Source organism: Alosa sapidissima, chromosome 12, assembly GCF_018492685.1.
Source record: "Alosa sapidissima isolate fAloSap1 chromosome 12, fAloSap1.pri, whole genome shotgun sequence".
NCBI classification, from domain to species: domain Eukaryota; kingdom Metazoa; phylum Chordata; class Actinopteri; order Clupeiformes; family Clupeidae; genus Alosa; species Alosa sapidissima.
This window is the reverse complement of record NC_055968.1, coordinates 15,350,797-15,376,976: the sequence shown is the minus strand read 5'-3', so window position 1 is coordinate 15,376,976 and position 26,180 is coordinate 15,350,797. Positions and strand designations below refer to the sequence as shown.

General features: G+C 42.4%; 2 protein-coding genes, 1 long non-coding RNA gene and 1 other non-coding gene across 5 annotated transcripts; 3 read left to right on the top strand and 1 right to left on the bottom strand.

Annotated features, from left to right (window-relative positions):
- Positions 1-2,420: 2,420 nt before the first annotated feature.
- On the bottom strand, positions 2,421-7,443 carry creb3l3a (cAMP responsive element binding protein 3-like 3a). Of its 2 annotated transcripts, none has more exons than XM_042058205.1 (10): positions 7,032-7,443; positions 6,444-6,554; positions 6,077-6,317; positions 5,744-5,877; positions 5,419-5,529; positions 5,229-5,335; positions 4,674-4,742; positions 4,471-4,555; positions 3,777-3,873; positions 2,421-3,163 (listed from the first exon to the last, which is right to left on the bottom strand). In XM_042058205.1, exons 1-10 carry the CDS (start codon positions 7,050-7,052, stop codon positions 2,859-2,861), a joined length of 1,281 nt encoding a protein of 426 aa, XP_041914139.1. In that variant the 5' UTR covers positions 7,053-7,443; the 3' UTR covers positions 2,421-2,858. The 2 variants fall into 2 exon arrangements, with proteins under 2 accessions (XP_041914139.1, XP_041914138.1); XM_042058204.1 differs by having other exon boundaries at positions 6,077-6,320; positions 7,032-7,255.
- A 1,312-nt stretch (positions 7,444-8,755) lies between these two features.
- Positions 8,756-9,969, top strand: LOC121678578. Its single transcript, XR_006021264.1, has 3 exons — positions 8,756-8,765; positions 9,005-9,014; positions 9,818-9,969. It is a non-coding gene; the product is annotated as an uncharacterized LOC121678578 (long non-coding RNA).
- An 8,605-nt stretch (positions 9,970-18,574) lies between these two features.
- LOC121678573 (elongation factor 2-like) lies at positions 18,575-25,729 on the top strand. The gene is made up of 13 exons (XM_042058201.1): positions 18,575-18,726; positions 19,957-20,171; positions 20,530-20,711; positions 20,812-21,020; positions 21,199-21,377; positions 21,534-21,639; positions 21,869-22,121; positions 22,215-22,410; positions 23,524-23,890; positions 24,013-24,366; positions 24,455-24,637; positions 25,138-25,270; positions 25,378-25,729. Exons 1-13 carry the CDS (start codon positions 18,724-18,726, stop codon positions 25,569-25,571), a joined length of 2,574 nt encoding a protein of 857 aa, XP_041914135.1. The 5' UTR covers positions 18,575-18,723; the 3' UTR covers positions 25,572-25,729.
- Positions 21,699-21,766, top strand: LOC121678602. Its single transcript, XR_006021284.1, has one exon. It is a non-coding gene; the product is annotated as a small nucleolar RNA SNORD37 (small nucleolar RNA).
- Positions 25,730-26,180: the final 451 nt, after the last annotated feature.

The window sequence follows — 26,180 nt, the reverse complement described above, 5'->3', positions numbered from 1 at the left end:
TTTTTAAACGCCCATATCGAGAAAATCATAAATTACTGTTATTAGCATATTATTACCACAATGGTATCGCATCACGCACCACCCTCCATTGACATCAAGAATTGTCATTATTAGCATGTTATCATCATATTATCAGTGTTATAAGGGGCTTATTTGTCGTTAATAACCTTTACCGCTGTTATTTGCATGTAAAACCAAAAGCGACCTATGCGACCGGAAAGACAGAAGTCATTATTTGTCTATGGAGGGTCGGCGAATAAAGCGACCAAAGTGAATTCGCTGGGAGCGAACCAATCTGGGCGACCAGAGCGATTAAGCGATTTAGCAATTAAAAGTCAGCTAATATGATGGTAATGAGCGGTTCGGCAAAAAACAATTGGAATGCTCTTATCTTCGAATGTCCCAGGCTGACAAGCCAGAGCCATTTGCACATTTGAAATTTGCAAATTTCTCGGGTTTTTTTAGACGCCATCTTGGAAAATGGCCACCATTTCAAGTGGCCAATCAGGTAGATTTCATTGTATTGCTCTTGAGCACATACATGTTGAGTTTCGTGCTTGTATCATAATTTGCTAGGTCAATTCTGTGCAATAAATCAATTTCTGGAGTCTTTTTTGGCGGCCATCTTGGAAAATGGCCGCCATTTCAAGTGGCCAATCAGGTAGATTTGATTGTATTGGTCTTAAGCACATACATGTCGAATTTCATGCCTGTATCATAATTTGCTAGGTCAATTCTATGCAATAAATCAATTTCTGGAGTCTTTTTTGGCAGCCATCTTGGAAAATGGCCACCATTTCAAGTGGCCAATCAGGTAGATTTGATTGTATTGGTCATAAGCACATACCTACCAAGTTTCATGCTTGTATCATAATTTGCACGATTTTTGCCAAATTGGCCTTGTAGCCGCTCTACTAATAGGCTGGAAAAAGCAACACTTACCCTAAAATTGCTCAAATGACTGAATAAAAAAACATTTATCCTGCAGAGGAGTTGCTTATATCTCGTGACAGTGCGTCTTCAGCTGTGCTCCATACGTGTCTCTCGCCTTTCCCCTATCACTTTTAACCGTCATTACCAATTTGCAAATGATGGTGAATAACTACTCATCATGAGATGTACAGTATTTCGTAAAATATCTTTATTCTAATTATGTTTCCCATTGTAATCGTGCAATTTGTAATGTTTTGCATGGGCGTGCGCTGGTGTGCGTTCATGGATGATAGAAGGATGGTGTGTTGTGCACCCGCCAAATGACTGTTGACAATGCGCTCTTAAAATAACATATAAACAACTCGCCATAGACCAGGTGTACAATAGCAATTTTTAGACAATGCGCTAAGCCACTCCCTAAGTTGTTAATTGCCACACCCCTGGGCGCATTGTTTAAACATTAAACGTGCAAAATAAGGAATTAAACTTCGCGCCGGGTGGAAAACGAGTTTTACGCCATGCGCCAGTGTGCAAAATACAGCCCGAACAATGAACAGTAGAACATCCCCCATCATAGTGCTGATTGGCCAACAACTGATTAGGGTCCACATCAAATTCCATTTAGGTTCAAAGTGAGCTCTTCTGATGGCCAAGTATTACACAGCCTAACAGGTGGAAAATGATTTTGCTCCTGTAGTATAGAAAGAGACACCTGAAATGTGTTGCTCATGCCTAAGTGTTCTGTCTGTTTGATGCCTGATTCAAGTTAATGATGTTCACCAAAAACATTCCACTTCACTTTTACAAATGTGCAAATTTGCAGAATATGAATAAGGTAGCCTGTGGCCAAACCCTATATGCCACAGATTGCCAGCCAATACAAACAACTGCACTACTGTTTAGCCCTCAGGGTAAAAAATCCAGTAATGGTCTTTAATCCAGCTAGTGTCAGTCAAAAAAACTCACACATTTTTGATGGCAGACTTCTCCTTCACCTTGGATAACCACTTCACATTTTCAGTTAGCATGGCTGAACTGTGAAAATGTATTTCTGGTCAGAGCTGTAAAATACATCCAAAAAAAAAAAGACACACTCCATTTGAAGATTAAATGAGGGCATCAGTTCGACAGTCTCAGTCACTTTTTTTCTGTCACTGTCACTCGGGAGGGGGGGGGTGGGTCTGTGCAGATTGAGGGCTGTGCACCTGTGGGAGATTGAGAATCAAAGTGCCAAGTGACTTTGCTGATTAAAGATGTCAAGGTGGACACTGAGACTCTCTCTGGATGATTAAAGAGGAGAAGCCACTACTGCAGATAACAGTCCAGTCTGAGGCTTCACTGGTCTCAACCCTTTGGGCTAAATGCCCCGAGCGGAGACATGACTTGTCTTGATGTTGTTGGTAACAGGTACATTATACTTTATTATTTATTATTATTATTTTTATTATTTCTAGAAGAGTTGTATTAAGACATAATTCTCACACAAATTCTTTATAAAAATGATTTATTACATGACTTGGTCAACTATGATTCACAGCTATTCATTTTCAAATGCATAGCATTTTCAACATGTGTTTTCATCTCTTTAGGTAATTACATTTCTTGACCATTTGGATTAAGAAATGTTGGTAATGAGTAACAATTTGTGTTGCAAGAAGTTAATTCTAATAATCATGTATCCTTCCTTCAAATACTCATCTCATGAAACACATTTGACATTAATTCTAAATCAATTCGGCAAGTTTAAGTGTGAATAATGTTAATGAAACAAAGCAAATGTATAACAAAATGAGAATTGACAGTCTCCTCTTCTTTATCTCTCCTTCCTTCCCTCCCTCCCTCTGTGCCTGCTCCCAATGACTCTCTGATCCTCCTCACATGACACGTATTGAACTGCAGTTGGTAGGGCTTCCCATGTCTCCTCTTCACATGTCATCGGCATGTGGGGGAATTTTTGCGCCGGGCCTCAAGGTTACTGTCGCAATATGGCCAGTAATAGGGTCACCATGGTGATGGAGGTAATCATGGAGGCTCTTGTTGTGAGGGATGGTGTCAAAATTGGCCAGCCTTTGTCCTATGGCGAGTTTCTCCAGGAACGCCCTAACATCATCCACCGGCTTGCTTCCAGGAAGTGGTTTCAGCATTGCAGGGTCCTCTGGCATGGGGGACTGGTGCTCATGTGCATGGATCACACGTGACGAATGCATATTGTGCAAGGATCTGGACTGAACTGCAAATGGGCAAACAGGATGTGAGAACATCGACTTGACAGGTACCAGTGCAAGTAATACAAATGTGCTATAGGCAGCATAATGCAACAATAAAGTTGAAGAAACAATTAAGCTCTCCAACCCATATGTGTGCAATAACTGTGAAAAGAACTCAGTTCTCTCCTTACGTCTGACAGTAATAGGAAACTGTACTCTAAGTGCACTTGAAATAGAAACTAAAACCATAAAACCATTTTCACCTTGAAAGCTGTTCTCGTTGCTTCTCTAAATGACATCCATAAATGTCAAAGTATGTAAGAAAGAATGTGGGCATCCATGTCGAGTTAGGCATATACTTATATATATATATATGTATGATGGGCTTGATAGGCGGCAATTTACACTTTCTACCTAAAAGAAGTCGGCAGTGCAACATGGATGTAGAGGCAGAAAGCTAGACTGTGGTTCCTCCATTATTCTATCTCCCTCCCTCTCTCCCTCCTTTACTCTCTCTATCTGTTTCTTTCTTTCACACTTTACTTTCTCTCTCTCTCCATCTCCCTCTTTTTTTATTTTTCCTTGGCGTTGAAACGTGGTGTTTAGATGCTGTGTGGAAGTAGCCCACTGACTCACCCCTCACTGGGCTGAAGTCCCCCTCTAGGCTGACCTTGCTCTCAGAGAACGGCTTCAGGCTGGGGAACAAGATCAGTGAGAAGGACAGGAGAAGCACCTGGGAAACGAGAAAAGGGATGGAGAGAGAGAGAGGGATAGAGAGTTGAGATGGAGTGAGTATTATTAACATAATCATAATAAACATGCCGTGTTTTTAATTTCTTACTTATAGCCTACATACATGGCAACCAGCATATGACAGTGATGGAATCCTACATATCCATGGCCTGTTGGAATGCCATGTGCATTTGATTGCCACATTTTTTTATAAGGAACAATATATAACATAGAAACAATTGATGGGTTGTGGGTTTTCAATATTCTGTATAGTTTGTCCTGTTTTTAGGTTCAGGTTTAATATTTATATAGGTTCCCATGTGTGACTTCTTGTTCTCCAAACAGACATAAATAAGACATCTTGGTGAATACACATGAAGTAGAATTTCCTAAGCCTTAATGTTTATATTTGTGAAAGTGTGTATGTGTGTGAGTGTTTGAGTTGTGAGTCGTGAATGTGTGTGCACTGTGCGTGTCTTTGAATGTGTGTGAGTGTTCTTGTCTGTATGTATGTGTGTGTGTGTGTGTCTGAGTGTCTGTGTGTGTGTGTGTGTGTGTGTGTGTGTGTGTGTGTTATTCAACAGCTACGGTAGCTTACCAGCACGCATGTACCAGTCTGTGCAGTTTTATTAGATCCTTTCAGGACCATTGCCTGCAGCCTCCGAAGCTGCTCCATCAATGATCTGAAAGACAGAGACTGTGTGTAAGCCAAGGGGTTCAAGAAGATGCCAACTTTCATGGGAATTAAACTGCACTCTAAAAGTAGAGCTCATAGGAATATAAAATAAACAATTCCCTCACATATTACACTTCTCCAGCTGGAAGACCTTCCTCTGCAACTCCTGGTTCTGTGTGGAGCATGCAGCCATCCTATGAAATAAAGAGATTTCCTCCAACTGAGCCAGGTGCCTTGCACTTCCATTCGTTAAATTTAACCCAAAGCCCCAATACTCCTTGTTGGTGCCTCCCACCCAATCCCAATCCTCCCCCACCTTTTTTATGCAGCCCTTGCCACTTAATCTACTAAACCCCTCTTCTACTGCACCCCCCCCCCCCATTAATGCACAAATAGGCTGACACCAGACATAATTTCACTGCATTTCTTACTTCCAGTAACTATATGCATGTGACAATAAACTTCCTTGTATCCTTGTATCCTCATTCTTTATGCTCATGAAATGTCTTTGTTTTTAAGCATGAAAGCACTGTGAATTATGTAGTATTGCCTAACCTAATTAAGTTACATACAGAGGTATAGGATATAATCTGGTCTGGGTAATTAATAGAAACAGCTTCACTTTTGTCCTGCAGGCTGATAAGTACCTCTGCCCAGCTAATCAATTAGTTCAGTCATACCTGCACTCGAGCCCGTCGATATATTCTTTTTTCTTCTTCCGGCTCTCTTGCGCTGAATGTTTGTTGCGGATCTTCCTCCTGATTTTCTTCAGAATTCTCTCCTCATACTAATGAGGCAGAAACATTGTTTAAACCTATCAGCCGTACAACACCTGTAAAAATGGGTCGGCATCAATTTGAAGTAGGCTACCTTGGTGAGGGGAAGCTGGGCAGGTAGCATCACTCCTTCCTTAGCGAGCAGCTTCCTCTCGTCCTCATTCAAAATCAGCTCTTGAACAGACAGCTGGGAGGCCTGTTGGGGCTGAGAACAAGTTTGGAATATCAATACTGAAGAACGTTAAACATTTTCAATTTCAAATATATTCTGTCACCTGAGGCGCAAGGGAGACATACTGGCATGCCACAGTTTCAAATGTAGGCTAGCCAACACTCAGAAGGGCATATCCGCCTCCATGTCTTTCAACATGACCTCTCCACACCTAAATGCTAAGCTACATGTAGCAATGCATGCTCACAGCTTCAGACTTGCCGCAGAGGAGCAGGTCCTTCACAGTCATGGGGAAACCAGAGGACAGCTGGCTACTCTGCTCCGGAGACCCATAGAGCATCTCGTCTGTCTTGCCCGGAAACATGCCAGGCTCCCAGCCAGCTGCAGAGATTGATCAGAGGGTTTATCTAAGAGTGCACAGGCTGTGCGTCCATCTCTGGCGACCGATTAAGGAGGATTTTAGGCAACACAGATTAATAGAAATACTATTTATTATTTGTGTGTTGCAAATGTGTTGTGTGTGTGTGTGTGTGTGTGTGAGAGATGATCCCGTAAATTGTGCCCTATATAAGTGACTCACTCAGATCGATGGGAAGGTCTGTCTCAGTAGGGTTGAGGGGCCTGGGTGTAGGTGAAGGGTAGACGTACTGGGACTCAAGTGGAGGGCTCTGAGGGGGCAGGGGGCTGTCCATATGATCAGAGGTGTCCTCACTGATCCCGCTATCACTACGAGAGGGGGACCACTGGGGTGACGCCGTCACAGAGTCCGTCCCACTCAACAAAGCACTCAGGAAGTCCTCATTGCCTTGTGGCTGAATCAACTGCTAATGAGGCAAGTCCAAACAAAACACAGAGGACCCACATTATTATAGAGTTGCCAAAGGCATGAATAAATCCAGAGGGTTTTTTCCACAGAATTAAACATCTACGGGGAGGCCGATGTTTACCTGAGGCTCCACAATAGGCCATGGTTGGCTGCTGCGATCCACTTTCTCGTGACGAAGGATTCCATCATTTTTGTCAAACAACAAATCTAACAATTCAATGCCATCGCAACCCTAAAACAAAATTGAGTGTTTTCTATTAACTTATCACTTTAAGTATTTCAAAATAAGACTAGCTTCATGTATACTTTTGCACTCACAAATAATTAAATCACAAGCTTCCTCTTGTCAGAGAGGTGAAACCAAAATTAAGTGACTTTAACAAGGTAGCTTAATACTGATACTGAGTGTTATGTAAAACATGGCAATATGTAACTGTGACACATATGATGAGACACAGGTATAGCTTATTGGTTATCAGCTAGTAGCATACCATACTATACATTTCACATGCCACCCCCCTTAAATTTTCTATTGATAAAAAAATAAAATTTTCTTTCACTTTAATACCCTAGAAAGAACAGAACATTAACATTAAGAACATAACAGCTTTTTGAACTTTGATCAAGCGTCCTTTACTTCTCTGATAAGGCTAACTGCAAGTATCAAAATACAGTATTTCAATGTTATTCCATATAATGAAAGACTTACTGACTCTGAGTAGTGTTCCATTTGTTAACACACAACAAAATATGAAACAACCTTCAAAAAAACGTATCCTTTTTGAGGAAAAATATGCAGCGAAGAAATCTCCTGTGTCAATGTTGTGAGTTCATCCCATGTAGTATTAGCGCATGGTCAAAGTTCAAACTCCAACACGACATATTATCAGCTAGTAACTCACCACTGGCTGCTTCTTGCAAATGTATTTGATTGACAGGCACTACACGCCAAATAGCATAGCAACAAGAAAGACAATTGGTCAGACGTGCTCCTTACAGTCAGACCCAGCTTCCAGTCAGTTGTTAGTGGGTCAAAAGTCATCCTTATCTCTCGATTACAATTGAGAACAAGATGATTACGTAATAACCTTTTTAGATGCTTTTGACCGACAGTAATATATAAAGAGGGCATCCAACTCACTATCCTTTTTTTGCATTTTTATTATTTTATTTTTATATTGTTACTCTGTTAAGACAGCTAAGGCGTATTACTCTGACCAAATTAATAATAATGATCATAGACCAAAAATATTGTTTAAGACCATTAATTCCATTTTAAATCCTACTGCTGCCTCTGCCAGTGTTGCCCCTACTCTTGAAGTTTCTCAACTTCTTCATTGATAAGATTGATAACATCAAATCTCATATCTCACCTCCAGATTCTGATCCCTCAGTGACAAATATCATTCAGCTGCTGTCAGCAGTTTCAACCTGTATCATCCTCCCAGCTATTTGAGATTGTCTGTCATATGAATTCTACATTGTGCCACTTAGATGTTTTTCCTTCACGCCTTTTCAAAGAAGTTTTTGTTGTCATCTGGTCCCTTGTTTTGGCTATAATTAATAGCTCCTTAGCTAACGGAGTGGTCCCCTCCAGTTTTAAACAACTTTGTTTAACCTCTAGAAGCCCGGTCTTGACCCTAATGACCCTAAAACTACAGGCCTATCTACTAGTTACCATTTATCTCCAAGATCTTGGAAAAGATTGTTCTCTCACAGGTTTCCTTCCTTTTACCAGTTTCAAAATCGTTGATAAATTTCGGTCTGGTTTTAGATCACTCTGAATCTGCTCTGTTGAAAGTCCACAATGACATCCTCCTCCGCACCGGACCCCCCAAAAGGAGGGTAGGCCAGACACAATTTTCTGTGAATGTTGGCCTCCAAGGGCCATGTCAACCCATCCCATATCCACTCATTTGATGTATTGTGTCACCTAGTTAAAAATGAAAAAGCAAAAATGAGGCGTTGTAATCGCAGGTATCTTTGGCTGTCATGTTCAAAACTGCACAAAATTTGACGTGTAGGATCATTGTGACACCCTCTGAATGCATGGCAAGTTTCATGGAATTCCGTTCATGGGGGACCATACAATAAATGAATATATGTGTACGTTTAGTGACTGTACACTACGCATGCACACACACTCTCATAAACACACGCAAACACACACATAAAGTACACACACAAACATACACACACACACACACACACACACATAAACACATACATACACATGTACACACACACTCACACGCACGCATGCACATACACACAAACACACACACACGCATGAACACACACACACAAATTCACCCCTTGCAGACACGTGACTTAAGTCACGTGACGGCTCCATGCTGGACGGCAAAAAGATGGGAGTCGGACGGCAAATTACATTATGTCATAAAGATTATGATGAACTGAACACCATTACTATAACATCTTTGTAGTTCAATGTATTGCTGTTTGGGGTCTGATAGTCAAAGAAGATGCCAGTGGTGTTGTTAGATGAAATGGGTCATGATCGCAAATGTAAAGTTATTAAAACTGGTGGTAACAGCAAGGGGAGATAACGTTACGTTAGGCTACTGTAATTAACATTATGGTAAATGAACACCCATAAGTATTTCTGGACTAAAATATTGCAAAGCGATTTGGTTACTTTATTTGTCTTGCTTTTATCAGTTGTAACATAGTCAAAACGTTAAGAATGTCATATCAGAACATGAAATAATAACTAGCTGCCACACTTAGAAGCTACGTACGTTTATCGTAGCTCATAGTGCTAGGGCTAATGTAACTCGTCAGTTTGTACGTTGCCCAGCGAATAAACGTACTTCTTACATGTCTTAAGTTAAAGAATTGAAAGAAATAGGAAATAAAAAAAAAACTTGAACGGTATTATCTGTTTACATTCAGATCTTGCCAAAGACTTTGCCTAAGTGCTATCTGCCGCCCTGTTCAGAGTCTATGGTTGCTATAGCAACCGCTGCTGTGCTTCATACACTGAGGAGATAAGCATGCAATTGTGGTTGAAATACTCCCGAAACACAAAGAAAACAAACCAAAATATATCTATGCAAGAACATGGGATGTTGTTGTATTCCAAACAATAAGCCAACAGTCGTGGAAGGGCATTACGACGGTTAAATCTCACTATAATCTCCTAGCTGTGCGATATGTCCCATTACAACCCATTGATTTGATTTGTGTTCTTGCCGTCCACTAGGCTATTTTGCTGTGGCGCGAACAAAACGTGACGTCACTTGCAAGGGGTGAATAGACGCCTGTCGCTTTTACACGCCTGGTGTTGCTACAGGTTTGGATAAATAAATGCCGGTCTCAAATAGAGGCCTGGTCTGTTTTTTAATTTCGGTTTGCATTTAATCTCCTAAAACCCGCTATATCGCCTGTTTAAGCCAGTTCTATGGTGCAGATTGCGCAGGCTAACATTATGATTTAGATGGCATTAATAAAGACTGCGGTGGTGAAAGCTAGAGTTCCAAATTGTTTAAACTTTTTTCAACATGAACTATGCCTATGCTATGTCCGACTGCGACATTGTTCAATTCATCCCATTTGTTTGAAATGTACACATTAGACAAAATATTTTATGACAAGGATAGGCCGATGCTGGCAACAAAACAAAAGGGTTCCACCATGGCGACAAAGAAAAAGAAGTAAACTGATTGTTGTCAAATTTGCCAAAAAAAATAGGGGAGAAACTATATGTTTCATTCTCTCTCATGCTGTTTCATTCGTCCCGAAAAGGAGGGAGAATGAAACATTAAGCACGTCCCACTTTTGCATTAATAATTCCTGAACGGTTTTGGTCAGGGCTGAAAATGCAACTGTAGGCCTATTTGACAGAGGACAGATATAGGTTGCTGGTGACAAAATTTGTATTCTCTATTTGGATCTTATCTCACTCAATGAACAACATCTCCACACTAAATTAATGATGATCTGTAATTGAAACTTATCATCGGATAGCCTAGTCATATGGGTAGACATTCAGTGTGTTTGAAATAATTAATTTTATAATATTTTCCATCTTTGCAGAAGAAAAGTTTTGTGTGAAGGGAATTAAAGGCCTGTCTCAAATACTAGCCGGTGCAGTTTGTCAATTTGGGAAAATAAAAGCCCAGGCTATTATTTGAAGTTTTACGGTACACTAAGAGGAGAAGTGGTAGAAGAGGAGATAGAGGAGGAAAGAGAGGGAAATGGAGAGAAAGGTACTGTATGAGAGGGAAGAGTGTGGTAAGTGCGTATCAGGTGTGTGAAGTTGTCAGAAAAACTAGAGAAGGTATTCTTGAAGAGTAATCTCATCAAGAGTTTTTGCCTCTGCTCTGATGGGACTTGGCAGATTGATCCACCATTGGGGGACCATAGATGAAAAAAGTCTAGATTGCTATGGGTGTGGGGGCGGCAATGCCAGATGACGTTTCTTTAGATTAGAGGGATTGGGGATGTCCGCCTCCTTATTGTCCCTGTCAAGGTTGCCATGGTTGTGGACACCTCAACAAGCACAGGCAAAGAGGCATCGGGCGGGGGCGGGGCAGGGTGGTTGGGGGCTTAGTTGATTGGTTGTCACCAGGATGCAGAGCTAGAGTTCAGTAGGGTGACAGCCGCAGGAAAGAAGCTTCCTCTGAACCTGCTGGTTCGGGTGCGGAAAGACCTGTAACGTCTCCCGGAGGGGAGTGGGGTGAACTGTCTGTGGTTGGGGTGAGAACAGTCTTTGATGATGCTGCGCGCCTTACGCAAGCATAGCTTTCCCTGGATTGCCTCGATGGAGGGGAGTGAGGAACCGATAATGCGGGCAGTTTTCACCACCCTCTGCAGTGCTTTTCGGTCGTAGGCAGAGCAGTTGCCATACCAAACCGTGACACCAGTTCACGAGGATCTGAGGAGACAGATGGACCTTCTTTAGTTTCCTCAGAAAGAAGAGACGCTGGTGAGCCTTCTTGATCAGTGGTGTTGAGGGTCCAAGAGAGGTCCTCAGAGATGTGGACACCCAGGAACTTGAAGCTGGTGACACTTTCCACCTCAGTCCCGTTGATGAGAATGGGGGTGTGTGTGCTACTGTAGCTTTAGATTAGAAATTGTGGATTTAGAAGTCCACAATGAGCTCTTTGGCCTTCTTGGTGTTGAGAGCCAGGTTGTTGTCAGTGCACCACGATATTAGGGGCTGGACCTCCTCCCTGTAGGCCGTCTCATCGTTGTTGCTGATGAGACCAATCACCGTATGTCGTCTGCAAACTTGACGTGTTAGAGCCATGTACAGGTGTGCAGTCGTAGGTGAAGAGGGAGTAAAGGAGAGGGCTCAGCACACATCCCTATGGTACGCCGGTGTTCAAGGTGATGGTTGAGGATGTGTGATTATCTAACCTAACAGACTGAGGTCTGTTGGTTAGGAAGTCCAGAATCCAGTTACAGAGGGAGGTATTGATGCCCAGTTCACTAAGTTTAGTGACCAGTTTGGAGGGGATGATGGTGTTGAATGCTGAACTAAGTCAATGAACAGCATCCTCACATAGGTGTTGCTATTATCAAGGTGGGACAGGGCAGAGTGAAGTGTCGTAGAGATGGCCTCTGTGCTCCTGTTCTGACGGTGGGCGAATTGGAAGGGGTCCAATGAGGGTGGTAAGCAAGTTTGAGATGGGCCAGGACCAGCCTCTCGAAGCACTTCATGATGATGGGGATGACTGCAATTGGACGGAATCATTAAGGCTTGTTGCAGTGAAGTGTTTTGGCACCGGCACGATGGAGGTGGTCCAGGGACAGCGGCCTGGGCTAGTAACAGATTAAATATGTCAGTACTATATTTATTGTCCTGCCTATGCACCACCTGCCTATACTTTGTATATCACATTGCACTTTTCTGCTTTTTTGCACTTCTGGTTAGACGCAAACTGCATTGTGTCTTTGTACTTGTACTCTGCACAATGACAATAAAGTCTAAACTAATCTAATGTCAGTTCAAACCTCAGTCAACTGCACAGAGAAACTATGGGCCCGTCCCATTTCTCCCCCCTTAAAACTTCCACTTGGTTTTGATTGCCCTCAACATTAAAGCCCCCTCGACAAGGGAAGTGGGGGTGAAGATCTTTCCCTATGAACTAGGACACCACTATATGCAAATTAGCGTAGCGAACGTGCTCACCTACGTCATGCACAGCGCCGACGTGTCTACCGGTAGTAGCCTGCTACTATTTTCATTCAGGAACATGCCCGTTCCAGCGGTCATTGTTGTGTGGGCTGTGCTGGTTTATCTACGTCTGGTTAATCAACAAAGACATTCGTGTTCATGTGAACGTCAGAACACACATCCTAAATATTGACGAAACTACCCAGATTGATTTATAACGTTATTTGATGGGCAGACTCTCTCAAAGCAATCAGCAGATATCATGAACATCGTCAGATAGCTTCGTGAGATATTTTCTAACATTAGTGTTCAAAACTCAACAGTCCATCAGATGTGTATCAAACTAACATATTCCAACATATTTCGAAATTTTAATATGCTTATTTGCAAAAATATATGAAAACATTGACCTACTCACTGAGCTCGCACGGTATCCTGGGTAATTTCATCTCCCACTTCGTTTTAAGCCTGCATTGGTCCTGGCTATATTTTGAGGGTTGATTTTAAGGGGAAAATAGCACTTCCCCTTGCTCCCTAAAGTAATGGGACACCCTAGCCCTACACGTGCACGCGCAAAAACGAGGGTTAGGGCAAAAATCTAGGGGTAGGGGAGGTATTGGGACGGGCCCTATGCAGTATTGGCAATTTCTTCGCTGTTTTTCTCGGTTTTTGCTTCTTTTTGCTGGCTCTGTCATGACGAATGTCTGAGAAACTCCATCGCTATACCTTGTTCTAGCCGGTGCATGGCGTGTGTGTGTATTTGAATGCAGTAAAGCAATTCGTTACACTCGTTATACTTCCTGACACCGAGGCCGTTGGTCCGCCGGCCCAAAGTTGCAAGGGTGGTTTTTCCGCTCACAGGCGCTAGGGGGAAGCGAGACGGGCACCATTCAACCCGAAAAAAGTCATATAACCATTCCAATGACTCCGAAGCTGTTAAGTTAAGGTAAATTAAGTTAAATTAAGCTAAAAAAACCTGCATAGTTCGCCTTTAATATCCATATCAAACTGATATATTCACATCAAATTGAAAGAGGCCTCAGAGCTGGAAAACAGGATCACCCCATCACAAGGAATATACTCCAATTATCTGATTTTACCTACTTAACTTGGTGAGTTCAGCTTTAAGTTTGTGTTCTCGCTGTCTGACAAGACTTGTTATTTGTGGGGACAAATAACACATTAATGCACAATTTCAGTCAAATATTTCAGGAGTATGTGGGGCAAAATTGCAGGGTATTTTCATCTTTTATAAAGTAATTGAAAAGGCTTCAGAGAATATCTTTGGTATACATTTTTTGAAGTTTTCTACCCCAAAACAGAAAAAGTTGGGACGTTTGGTAAAATGCAAATAAAAACAGAATGTGATAATAGCAGCAAAAGTGACATAGACAACATATCAAATGAAACGAAATCAAACATTTTCATTTGAAATGGAAATTTATGTTAAGTTTGAATTTGATGCCAGCATGTTCACCACTGTGTTGCTTCACCTCTTCATTTAAAAAAATTCTGTAAATGTTTAGGAAGTGAGGAGACTATTTGCTAGAGTTTTGAGAAGGAAATGCTGTCCCATTACTCACCGATATAGAATTTCAGTTGCTCTTAGTCATGTTTTTCATTCCATTTTGCACCTAATTTGAGAAAACTGGACTGCAGACAGGCCATTTTAGCACCTGGATAATTTAAATATGTGCAGAATTTATTTTGGCAAGGTCCTTCTGGAATAGACATTGCCTGGATGGCAGTATATGTTGCTCAAAACCTGTACACATCATTCAGAATTGATTGTGCTTAGCCAAATGTACAAGATGCCCATGCTGTAGGCACTACTGCTCCTCCACACCATCGTAGATGTTGGGTTTGGAACTGACCACTAAGACAAGTTGGATAGGTTGGATACTTAGGCCCTCTCCTTTTAGATGAGTCCATGATTTCCAAAAAGAATGGCACATTTTGATTGGTCTAACCACAGGGCCTTTTTCATGTTACCTGCATGTGTAAGTGTGTAAAAAGTGCAGTTTATAGTCTTGTGTGTGTTCAGGATACGAATGGCTTGAGGAAAGAAGCTCCTCCTCAGTCTGATGGTGCGTTCGGCAGATCGCACAGTCTCTGTGGCACTGCAGTTACGGGCTGTACAATTCCCTACCAAGTGATGATGCTACTTGTCAGGACACTCTCCACGACTGAGCAGTAAAAGTCTGCACAGTATTAACAATGCGTACCACCACATACAATGCAGGATTCATCACGGGCAAAATGTCAGACTACAAGGCAGCATCATACAACCTACAGAAGACCATTAAAGAGGCGAAGCGGCGCTATAGGGACAGAGTGGAAGCCGACTTATTCAGTGAGGGTGATCCAGCTTGTGTATGGAAAGGACTGAGAACCATCACAGGCTTTGAAAGCAAGTCTCCTTCAGTGATGAGAGTGAGTAACTCACTTGCCAACGAGTTAAATGTGAGAACGATAGTGGGGAAACTCCATTCACTGTTTCCGAGTATGATGTGAGAAACGCAAAGTGCAGGAAGGCTGCAGGACCAGATGGAATTTCTGGGAGGGTACTGAAATCCTGCGCAAAACAGCTAGCCAACACGTCATTGGCTCAAGCTACCGTTCCAACATAAGAAGTCCCTATTATACCTGTGTCAAAAAACAAAAGCCCATCATGCCTAAATGACTATACTGCCCAGTGGCCCTGACATCAACGTCATTTTCTGATTGCTTAAGCACATTTTTTGTAACTATGGCTATTTTTGCAAAACTCTACACACAAATAGGAAAACCTTTCACCAAATAAGCAAAACATTGTAGTTCTCTTGCAAAAGCTAACACACCTTGCTTAACTCTTTACACCTTCGTAAAAATGGTGTTTTTGTATCAAACAGTAAACACAAGCCTTCACAATAATAAGAACACAATGTGCCAAATACACACTGATGGTATAAATAAAACACATCTGGCTTTTGCTTTCTCTGTACACAAGTTAGGCTATGTCAGTTTGAGGTCATACTTTTTTCATAGTTCTGTAAACATACAGGGATCCAAACTTCAAGTATTGGTGTTTACACACACATCAAAACAAACAGAAGTGTGTTTTTCCAAGTCAAAATACAAAATAGCAATTTCACTGAAAAACAAATCAGTCTACATCGTGTCATCTCTCTCAAAATATATATACTCTGGGAAAATATATTCTGGAATGCTGTATCCAGGCCTGACATGATGCCTGGTCAATATCCCCACATGTAGACTGATTTTTTTTGCCTGTAAAAGGGCTATTTCTTCCTCTTCTTACACTTCCTCTTACCCCTCCTCGTCCTCCTCTTGCTCCTCCTTGTCCTCTTCCTCTAACTTCACCTCCTTGTCCTTGTCATCCTCTCCCTCTCGCTTCTTCACCTCCGCGTCCGTCCTTTTCCTCCTTCTCTTCCTCCTACTTCTTCACCTTCATGTCCTATTCTTCGGCCTCCTCTAATTCTTATTCTTCTCACTCTTCCTGCTCCCTCCATTGTACCCATTGTACATTACCTGTGGCTTATTTATAGTGCTTAGGCTGATTGCAAAGTGAACTAATTATCTAAAACAGTTTTCACATGAGAAAGTATGCCAGAAAGTTGGCAAAATAGTGTAAATAATAGCCATACATGTGTATAGATTTGCTAGGAGTGTGTTGATCATTTGGAAATTGAGTGTAAAGCAGTGAGTTGTGTTTACAGTTCCGCAAAAAGAGTGCTGTGCAGTGCATTGTACCTACAGTTGTGCAAAGTGTGTGTTACAAAATTGCAAACTGAGTGCAAAGCAGTGTTTGCGCTTTTAGTTTTGCGAACTCAGTGAGTGGTTTTGCTATAAGTATTAATATTTTTAGAAAATGTGCTATAACAATCATGGTTGTGTTTAAGCATTCAGAAAAAATTGTAAGTGCTTTGAAAAGCTTGTGAAGAACTTAATTTGCTCATCTTTACCAAGCTCCATCAACCCCCTCCAGTTTGCCTATAGAACCAACAGGTCCAGACACGATGCCATCTCCAACCTCCTGCACACCACCTTAAACCACCTGGAGGGAGGAAAGGGGAAGTATGTGAGAATGCTGTTGACTATAGTTCATGTTCAATACCATAGTCCCCCACACTCTGGTCACAAAGATGACGGCCATCCAATTTGTTTTTCAGCTCTTTCCCTTGTTTGCAAAGATTTCTCTGGATTCTCTGAATGTTTTAATGATATGATGTCCTGTAGATGATGAACTCCCCAAATACTTCACATTTTCATGTTAAGAAGCATTCAAATTACATTGTTTCATCATTTGTGCACACAGGTTTACTCAGTGATGAATACCCCTACATCTTTACTTCTAGACCCTGCCTCTCTGGGATGATCTTTTTCATACCCAATTGTGTTGCCAGTTACCCTATCATACCCTACCCTAACATTCCTCCTTTCGTTTTCTTTATCATTACACAACTTTTCGAGCATTTTGTTACCCCCGTCCCAACTTGGTTTGAAACATGTTGCATATCAAATTCAAAATTAACATATATTTTCCATGAAGTAGTTAACTTTGTCATTTTCACCTGATATAATGTCTTTGTCCTTGTTGCAACTAAATGAGTTTAAGAGATTTGCAGACTACATTCTGTTTTTGTTTTTTTTCACATTTTACACAATGTCCCAACTTTTGCTGTTTTGGGGTTGTAGTAGGATATCCCTTTTCTACTGTTACTGTATGTGCTGAGTTATTATCCTAATAACTTTTTGTCCATGCCCATCCTTTCTTCCCTATATAACTGTGTTCAAAGTTCACCTCCTTTCTTCCAAGATAACATCATGGCACTCTTAACTGTTTTTACTGGGAGAAGATACTGTATGTGTCAGTTTGTGCTGCTGAGTGGCATGTTGAAGTGGAGAGTGTTGAAGCAAAGCCTTCGTGAATTATCTTAAAGTATCAGTCTATGTGCATAAAGAAAACATACACAATTGCCTGCATAACTTGTCTCAGGCTGCAGCCTCTCTTTCGGAAGGAAGCACAGAGGTGACTTTTTCAACCTGAGGCCTATGGTCCTCACATGCACGCATTGCAGGTGATCCCATGACGTTTCACTTAATCACTATTTTTACCACGCCAGTGGTCCTCGGGTTGCTTCTTGGTCAAAATGGGGGTCCCCTGGTCACAATCAGTTGAAAACCCCAGGTTAGACCACAAAAGTTAGCCTATAATTCTTGTTCGTTGAAGGTTTTAGAACGGCAAATATCATTCACACTTTAAAGGAGTGCTGAGAATAAAGGATTAAAGAATACAAACACAAATGAAAAAGTTTAGCCTGCACAAAATGAAGATGTCAAGAAACAAATGGTAGACATAGGCTACAGTCGCCACCTCCTGGCCAATGCTATTTTCATTACACAAATAGGCTAAATGGAAAATACTATTGATATGGCTCAATGAGTGTTGGGCGATTTCACTCTCTCAAATCTCTTAAGCCTAACACGACTAGATATTAACACATATATGTCCATGACATACATTTTTATTCTTTTATGTAGCCTAAGATGTGTGTATGTGTGTTTGTTGTGGTATGGTTCTATAAGCGACTGGATGCCTAACATTTCCCCTGGGATGAATAAAGTATCTATCTAATGGTCCTCCCCCCACACACACACACACACACACCCTCTCTCTCTCAGGATATAATATGTGGTGCAACCTACAAATCATCTGCCAGCAAAGGATTTGTGTGCCTTTGATCGACATCATAGACCTACACCAGTTGCCCCATCAATGTGATTGCACTAAACTCCAGAGTTGGTACATTCTTGAATTTCCCCTTGGGGATCAATAAAGTATCTATCTATCTCTATCTATCATACATGGGGTAAACCATAGACTATCTGTCTGAGCAAAAATTGCCGGCAATCAGAGGCACCTGTTTCTCCATTGGCCTTCAATGATCGTTGCCCCCACCATGATGATATTTATATACGTTCTAGAGCCCAATCTCAGAGCCCGTCTCCCTTATTCGACATTCTCTGGCGGTATCTGGCCTAGTCTTCACATTCACAACTTCCTTGTTATTACCAGAGCCCGTCTACGCATTAGTGACGTTTTACGTTGGTACGCAAAGAACGCCAGACGTCCTGTATATAACCATACGCGTTTGACGTAGGCGCTCTCTTCCCTGCCTAATGCCCAAGTGAGGTAGGCAGTGTAAAAGTTGTGTCTGGTTCTCCTCAAAGCGATCCAAAACCATCCGTCATCATGGTAAGTAAAAGTTCAGTTGAAAATATTTGTTTACTTGCCCATTTCACTAATCTTAACATTCATTGTAGTATTGGGCCGTGTCCCCAAACTGATTGTCCGAAACATGAGACATTTGATGCACGCAATGTCGTTACCTCAAAATGGCACCCTTTTGTTGTGCGGCTACCGCCCTGACTGTCGATTTCGGACGTGGTCATTGTTAGAGAAATAGAAACGTATAGATAATTGTTGTCTTTTGGATTGTAACGTCTTCATCTTAATATCTTAAAAATTGGTAGCATTTTGTTATGCATCATATTCAAGCAAAATTGTAATGGGTTTGCAGTGAATGCAACTGGCTAACATTTGAGTCTGAAATGATGCAACGATACCATGATTTAATGTTCTGTTTCTTTGTTGGATTATGTTTGTCTCTCTTTGAAACGGGCTTTGCGTTGACAGTAAAAATGACCGGTAGACTGACATGGTAACATTGATTCTACAAGGTCTGATCAGATGGCGGAACGTTGCCGGTAAATAGGGTGGTGTCTGGATGCAGGTTAGCTAACAGTTAGTGTTGACGCATCTACGTTAGCCAAGCCGCTAACTAGCTTCATTACACGTGGCCTAAAATGCCGGCTTCAATAGTTACGTATGCATTTAACGTTGGGAAGGCCTGCACTCGATCGCTGTACTATATTGTGAGAATATCAACATTAATTGATTAGCTGACTGCTAGATCTCGTGTCAGTAGATCAAGTCACGTATTAGATTTAGTAACGTTGACTTTACTGTTAGATGTCTTGCTAATGTTGGCCGAATAGCCTAACTTGACGCTAACTCGGCTTGGTTGTATAACGCTAGAGACTGGGTAGGCCTGATGCCGTGCACACTAATCGGTTGACTGAACATTAATAATGTAGTGATGGCTTCATGGGAGGCGTTTCAAATCTTTTGAACACTACTAGTTTGGATTTGCTGTGTTGCGGTATGCCAGCTGACGCAGTTAGAGGCACACTGCTTATCTAGCGCTCCCCTATAGATGCGTCAGCAGTTTAATTCGCTGTGGCGTGTGCCACCCTGCCGCCGTGGCATATTGTTATCCACCATACAAGCCGGGAAATGGCTGCCGTAAAGGCTAGTTTAAGTAATGTAACAGGTGTGTATGTTGGGGAAATGACAGTTCATCTACCTAGAACGTAATGACTGTATAATGGCAACTTGTACCTTAACATTTCCTCTCCTTTCTAGGTGAACTTCACCGTCGACCAGATCCGTGGGATCATGGACAAGAAGTCCAACATTCGTAACATGTCTGTGATTGCTCACGTGGACCATGGGAAGTCCACTTTGACGGACTCGCTGGTGTCTAAGGCTGGTATTATTGCCTCAGCCCGTGCTGGAGAAACCCGCTTCACCGACACAAGAAAGGATGAGCAGGAGCGCTGCATTACCATCAAATCTACGTGAGTAGTCCTTTTCCTGACTATTAATTAGACTTGTGAGATGTGTTGCAGTTTAATGGGTTGTCAGTGGTGTAAATAATTTTTAGTTCAATGTCTGGGAGCTTGGTGTTCTGTAGAAGGTAGTCATTTTCCAAATTCCAGTGTAATTGTTAATTATGTGAATTGTAAGGGACATCCTTGAGTAATCACATAGTTTGTCACTGCAGATATCCTGTCAGTATTTCCTGTTGCGTATGCAGTTGGGTGTGTTTGAAATTAGTTGGCTATTCAGAATGATTTGAAATAATTAAAGATCTCCAAATTGGCTACAGTGCGTGTGAGGCCTTTAAGATGTAAACACGTTTGTGTTTTTTTACAGCGCCATCTCTCTGTACTACGAGCTCGCAGACAACGACTTGGCTCACATCAAGCAGTGCAAAGATGGCAATGGGTTTTTGATCAACTTGATTGATTCCCCTGGGCACGTTGACTTCTCATCTGAGGTGACTGCTGCTCTCCGTGTGACTGACGGCGCCTTGGTCGTGGTTGACTGCGTCTCTGGTAAGTCTTCAGTAGCCCAGGATGTTGTTGTAGCGTAAGGAGGAGGAGTGTGTGTGTGCAGCTCTGTGAACCTGTTTATTCTGCTACCCCCATATCACAGGTGTGTGTGTCCAGACTGAGACTGTGCTCAGGCAGGCCATCGCTGAGAGGATCAAGCCTGTACTGATGATGAACAAAATGGACCGTGCCTTGCTCGAGCTGCAGCTGGATGCTGAGGACCTGTTCCAAACATTCCAGCGTATCGTTGAGAGCGTCAACGTAATCATCTGCACCTATGGCACAGAGGATGGACCAATGGGATGCATCCAGGTTGGTTCACCTCTTATTGTATGGCATTTACTGACCCTCTTGGCAACTGTGGATCTATTTCTATGTATATAATCGGTTGGGTCTTTGAGGGCTTATCTTTTTGCTTGCAATCATTGATTGTGTTGCATTATTACATTTGATTCATTATTTCAAAGTTTAACACCATTGTTTCCTTCAGGTTGAACCAGTTAATGGTACTGTTGGTTTTGGATCCGGACTCCACGGATGGGCTTTCACCCTGAAACAGTTCGCCGAGATGTACGTGTCCAAGTTTGCAGCCAAGGGTGATGCTCAAATGGGAACAGCAGAACGCTGCAAGAAAGTTGAGGACATGATGAAGAAGCTGTGGGGAGACAGGTCAGTATTCTTACATGAGGGATAAACCAATATGATTTGGTCTAGACTAAATATTTACAGCTGAAATTTCTTTGGAATCAAAGTGTGTATTATGTGGGTAAAGTTGTATTGGTGTAATACTGAGGTTCGCTAAAGGGTTTAATGTTTTTACAACAGGTTCTTTGACCCAACTACTGGAAAGTTCAGCAAGACTAGTAATTCCCCTGATGGCAGGAAGCTTCCCCGTACCTTTGTGCAGCTTGTCCTTGACCCAATCTACAAGGTCAGACTCATTGTTGGTTATCCCATCGTTGCTTGAAGGTTCTTAGAAGAGGTTGGCAAACGTGTGATGACTTAAACAATCTTCACTTTGACCTGAATGTCTAGTGATGAAATTACTCTGTCTGATGGCTTCTGCTGTAAAGTTGTGTGGCTAGTCTCACAAGCAGGTTTCATTGGCTACATAATGTCATGTCAGCATTTTAAAAGTTGTAACTTGTTTTTTGTTGTAGGTGTTTGACGCAATTATGGGCTTCAAAAAGGAGGAAACTGCCAAATTGATTGAAAAGCTGGACATCAAGCTGGACACTGAGGACAAGGATAAAGAGGGCAAGCCCCTGCTGAAGGCTGTGATGCGTCGCTGGCTTCCAGCTGGTGAGGCTCTGCTTCAGATGATCACCATCCACCTGCCTTCTCCTGTCACTGCCCAGAAGTACCGTTGTGAGATGCTCTACGAAGGACCTAATGATGATGAAGCTGCCATGGGTAAGATCTTGATGCCTTTGAGACTGAAATTTTACTGTTCCTGACATTCAAATTTTCATGTCTCTGACCAACATTCCACCCTTACTTTTGTAGGAATCAAGAACTGCGACCCTAAAGGTCCCCTCGTGATGTACATTTCCAAGATGGTGCCCACCACTGACAAGGGTCGTTTCTATGCCTTCGGCCGTGTCTTCTCTGGCGTTGTGTCAACTGGTCAGAAGGTGCGCATTATGGGACCAAACTTCACCCCTGGAAAGAAGGAGGACCTTTACCTGAAGCCAATTCAGAGGTATGTATGGAAATGGATTAGGAACCAGTGTAAACCAACATCTTACATTTTATAATGGTTTTTATAAGAGGTTTTTCAAGCTTGTATGTGTGTAGATCTGATTTTGAGTAGAGATGCACCGATATGGAATTTTGGGGCCAATAACGATAACAGATATTTTTTGGTTTGTTGTGACCGATACGATAACGGATGATATTACTCTTGGGGGGGGGGGGGGGGTGTAATTGCAGGATTACCCATCACTACCAATGATGGACAGAACTGCAAAATAGCTGTAGCCTAGCCCTATGTTAAGTGAACCTGACGTCGGTGAATTGCGAGTGAGTGGCCAGCGGCAATGTATGAATCGTTTTCATATCTATGGAGTAAACGCTCAATGCAGATAAAAGGCTAAGCTGGGAAAAAGCTACAGTGACCAAATCAGAGTTTGAGGGAAAACTTAAGTTTAGTTTCAACTGTGAGTAACTGAATAAAGCTGCAACTCCTCGGACTGTATCTTGTGTCCGTCTACTCTGTTGCGCACAACCTGTCGCAGCAGAAATGAAAGGGGTTAGCCCCGAAGGTTTTAATAACTTATAATGATGGCCTGTCTGTTACTGAAGCAGGAATAGTGACCATATTTCTCGGTAATACAAACCCCAAGTGAACAAAATGCGACTATAACACTGCAATACAACTTGGAACTATTTATCGACTCGTCCCACCGAAGAGTTTATTTGTTTTCCTGACTACCGCGTTAAAGTGCAAACACCAGCACAAGACTGCTCTAGGTAGGCTGAGCTCTGCTCTGCTTAGGTTAAATGGAGGCTCATTCACGAGGAGTTTGGGCTGCACAGATTTAACGCAGATCCTCAGATCTTGTTAAAATGGTGAAATACATTCACACTGCTGACATTATTTTTGAAGGATAGCCGACCTAGTTCAAGTAGGTGAGTGTAGCCAGGCGGGCCTTACATACGCCTAGTTGGGAAATTGGGGCTTTAAAAAAAATATCGGCACAAATGATCGGTCGGAATTCTTATCACAACAATATCATTTTTTCACTAATTGGCCAATAATATATCTGCTGCCGATATATATCGTGCATCCCTAATTTTGAGTTCTCCCTCCAAGGACCATTCTGATGATGGGTCGTTATACTGAGACCATTGAGGATGTGCCCTGCGGGAACATTTGCGGGCTGGTAGGTGTGGACCAGTTTTTGGTGAAGACCGGGACCATTACCACTTTTGAGCACGCCCACAACTTGAAAGTGATGAAGTTCAGCGTCAGCCCTGTCGTGAGGGTGGCTGTTGAGGCCAAGAACCCTGCTGATCTGCCCAAGCTGGTGGAGGGCCTGAAGCGTCTGGCCAAGTCTGATCCTATGGTGCAGTGCATCATTGAGGAGTCTGGTGAGCATATCATTGCTGGAGCTGGTGAGCTGCATCTGGAGATCTGCCTGAAGGATCTGGAGGAGGATCACGCCTGCATTCCACTCAAGGTACTGTCAAGAACGGTCATCTGAATCTTTTTTTTTTACGATTTCATTGGATGTTCAAAGAAGCTTGACTTAAGTGTGCCCACTCTTAACCCTTTTTTGTGTTCTTTTCTATACCTTAACAGAAATCCGACCCAGTTGTGTCCTACAGAGAGACTGTAAGTGAGGAGTCTGACCAGGTTTGCCTGTCCAAGTCACCCAACAAGCACAACCGTCTGTACATGAAGGCCCGTCCCTTCCCTGATGGCTTGGCTGAAGATATCGACAAGGGTGAGGTTGGTCCTAGACAGGAGCTGAAGACCCGTGCCCGCTACCTGGCCGAAACCTACGAGTGGGACGTTGGTGAGTCCCGTAAGATCTGGTGCTTTGGACCCGACGGAACTGGACCCAATCTTCTGATGGACGTGACCAAGGGAGTGCAGTACCTCAATGAGATCAAGGACAGCGTGGTGGCTGGATTCCAGTGGGCATCCAAGGAGGTAGGAATTACATCCCTTACCTATGTAGATTTGATTTTTATGCCATAGCATAGCATGTCTGATCTTGTAATGTGCCGTTTCCTTTTAGGGTGTGTTGTGTGAGGAGAACATGCGTGCTATCCGCTTCGATGTCCATGACGTGACCCTGCATGCTGACGCCATCCATCGTGGTGGTGGCCAGATCATTCCCACTGCCCGCAGAGTGCTGTACGCTTCCCAGCTCACCGCTCAGCCCAGGCTTATGGAGCCCATTTACTTGGTGGAGATCCAGGTACTCTTCACCTACTGGTCTTGTTGTTACATTGCTGTTGTAATGTATGCCCATGTCCTTTACTAGCACTGCAAGGTGCAACACTGGATGTAAGACCCAGTGAGTGCACACTGGTTACAAAACATGTGAACAAAACTACGGTGTAGTATGCTGAATTTAGAGTGATCTACTAGTACAAATGGTATACAGTAGTCACAATTCTGCATCCTTAGTATATGATCAACTGCAACTCATTGCTTAGAATGAGCCCTCTCTAAGAGAAGGCCCCATAGAGCCTTTGTAGATACAGCATAAGCCAGATCTAATGGCTTGAAATACTGGTAGAGGGCCTTCAGGATATTTATGGCCTTTGACTGCCACCATAGCTTCTCCCTACATGCAATGGAGTTAGTGTAAATTTGACTTCCTGCCCCTTCGTAAGGGTTTCGGTTGAATTTCAGGGCTTTGACTACAGTTTGACTGACTTGTGTTTCCCTAATTTTCTCTCCGGTTTCCTCCAGTGTCCTGAGCAGGTGGTTGGTGGCATCTATGGTGTGCTGAACAGGAAACGTGGGCATGTATTCGAGGAGGCCATGGTCCCAGGAACACCCATGTTTGTGGTGAAGGCTTACCTGCCTGTAAACGAGTCTTTCGGTAAGCACAATCCCTACCCAGTTAGCTATATGTATTCATTCTGTCCATCTCAACTGTAACTTAGGACATTACTTTCCATCCCATTAACAATCATTTGTTTCTTCAAGGTTTCACGGCTGACCTGCGCTCCAACACTGGTGGCCAGGCCTTCCCACAGTGCGTGTTCGACCACTGGCAGCAACTCCCCGGAGATCCCTTCGAAGCCTCCTCCAAGCCTTCTCAGGTTGTTGCCGATATTCGTAAACGCAAGGGTCTTAAGGAGGGTATCCCTGCATTGGACAACTATCTGGACAAATTGTAAAAGACCTGTCCCTTCGTTTCCCCCACACACCCCTCCCTTTCCGGACTGTACAGATTACCATGCAATCACTAAGGTTTTGCCAAAACTATGGTCAAATGATTTAAGTATCTCCACATGACAACAATGTAAGACCTTAATAAAGGAAAATAAAAAATTGATTGACTTGAGTATCTTTGGACGAGATTACACTTTTTTTTTTTTGTGTGTGTTTAAGGTCATCTTGTATAGATGAGCTGTAGCATATTTTACAATTGTGATGTCTTTACAAATAGCATTATTACATTGTCAGTGTTTGGTTTATACAGTTCTAGATCTGGGGGAATGATTTAAAAGATGTTTCCCTTTTTGTTTTTGTGACCTTAATTGTTGGTTGAACTTAGCTCAACTATGCAAAGCTCCATATTTGATGAATTGGAGGTGGACGAAGTACACAATTCCTTAAGTGAAAGTATAGATACTCCTTTTTTCACATATTCTAATTTTTTCCTAAGTTAAAGTACAGTAGTACTTGCAGAAATACTTAAGTATAACTCTTTCCAGTACAGCAATACTAAAAAATACTTTGTTTTCAAAAGGCTTTCCATTGTAATGTTTGGTCATTAATAGGGT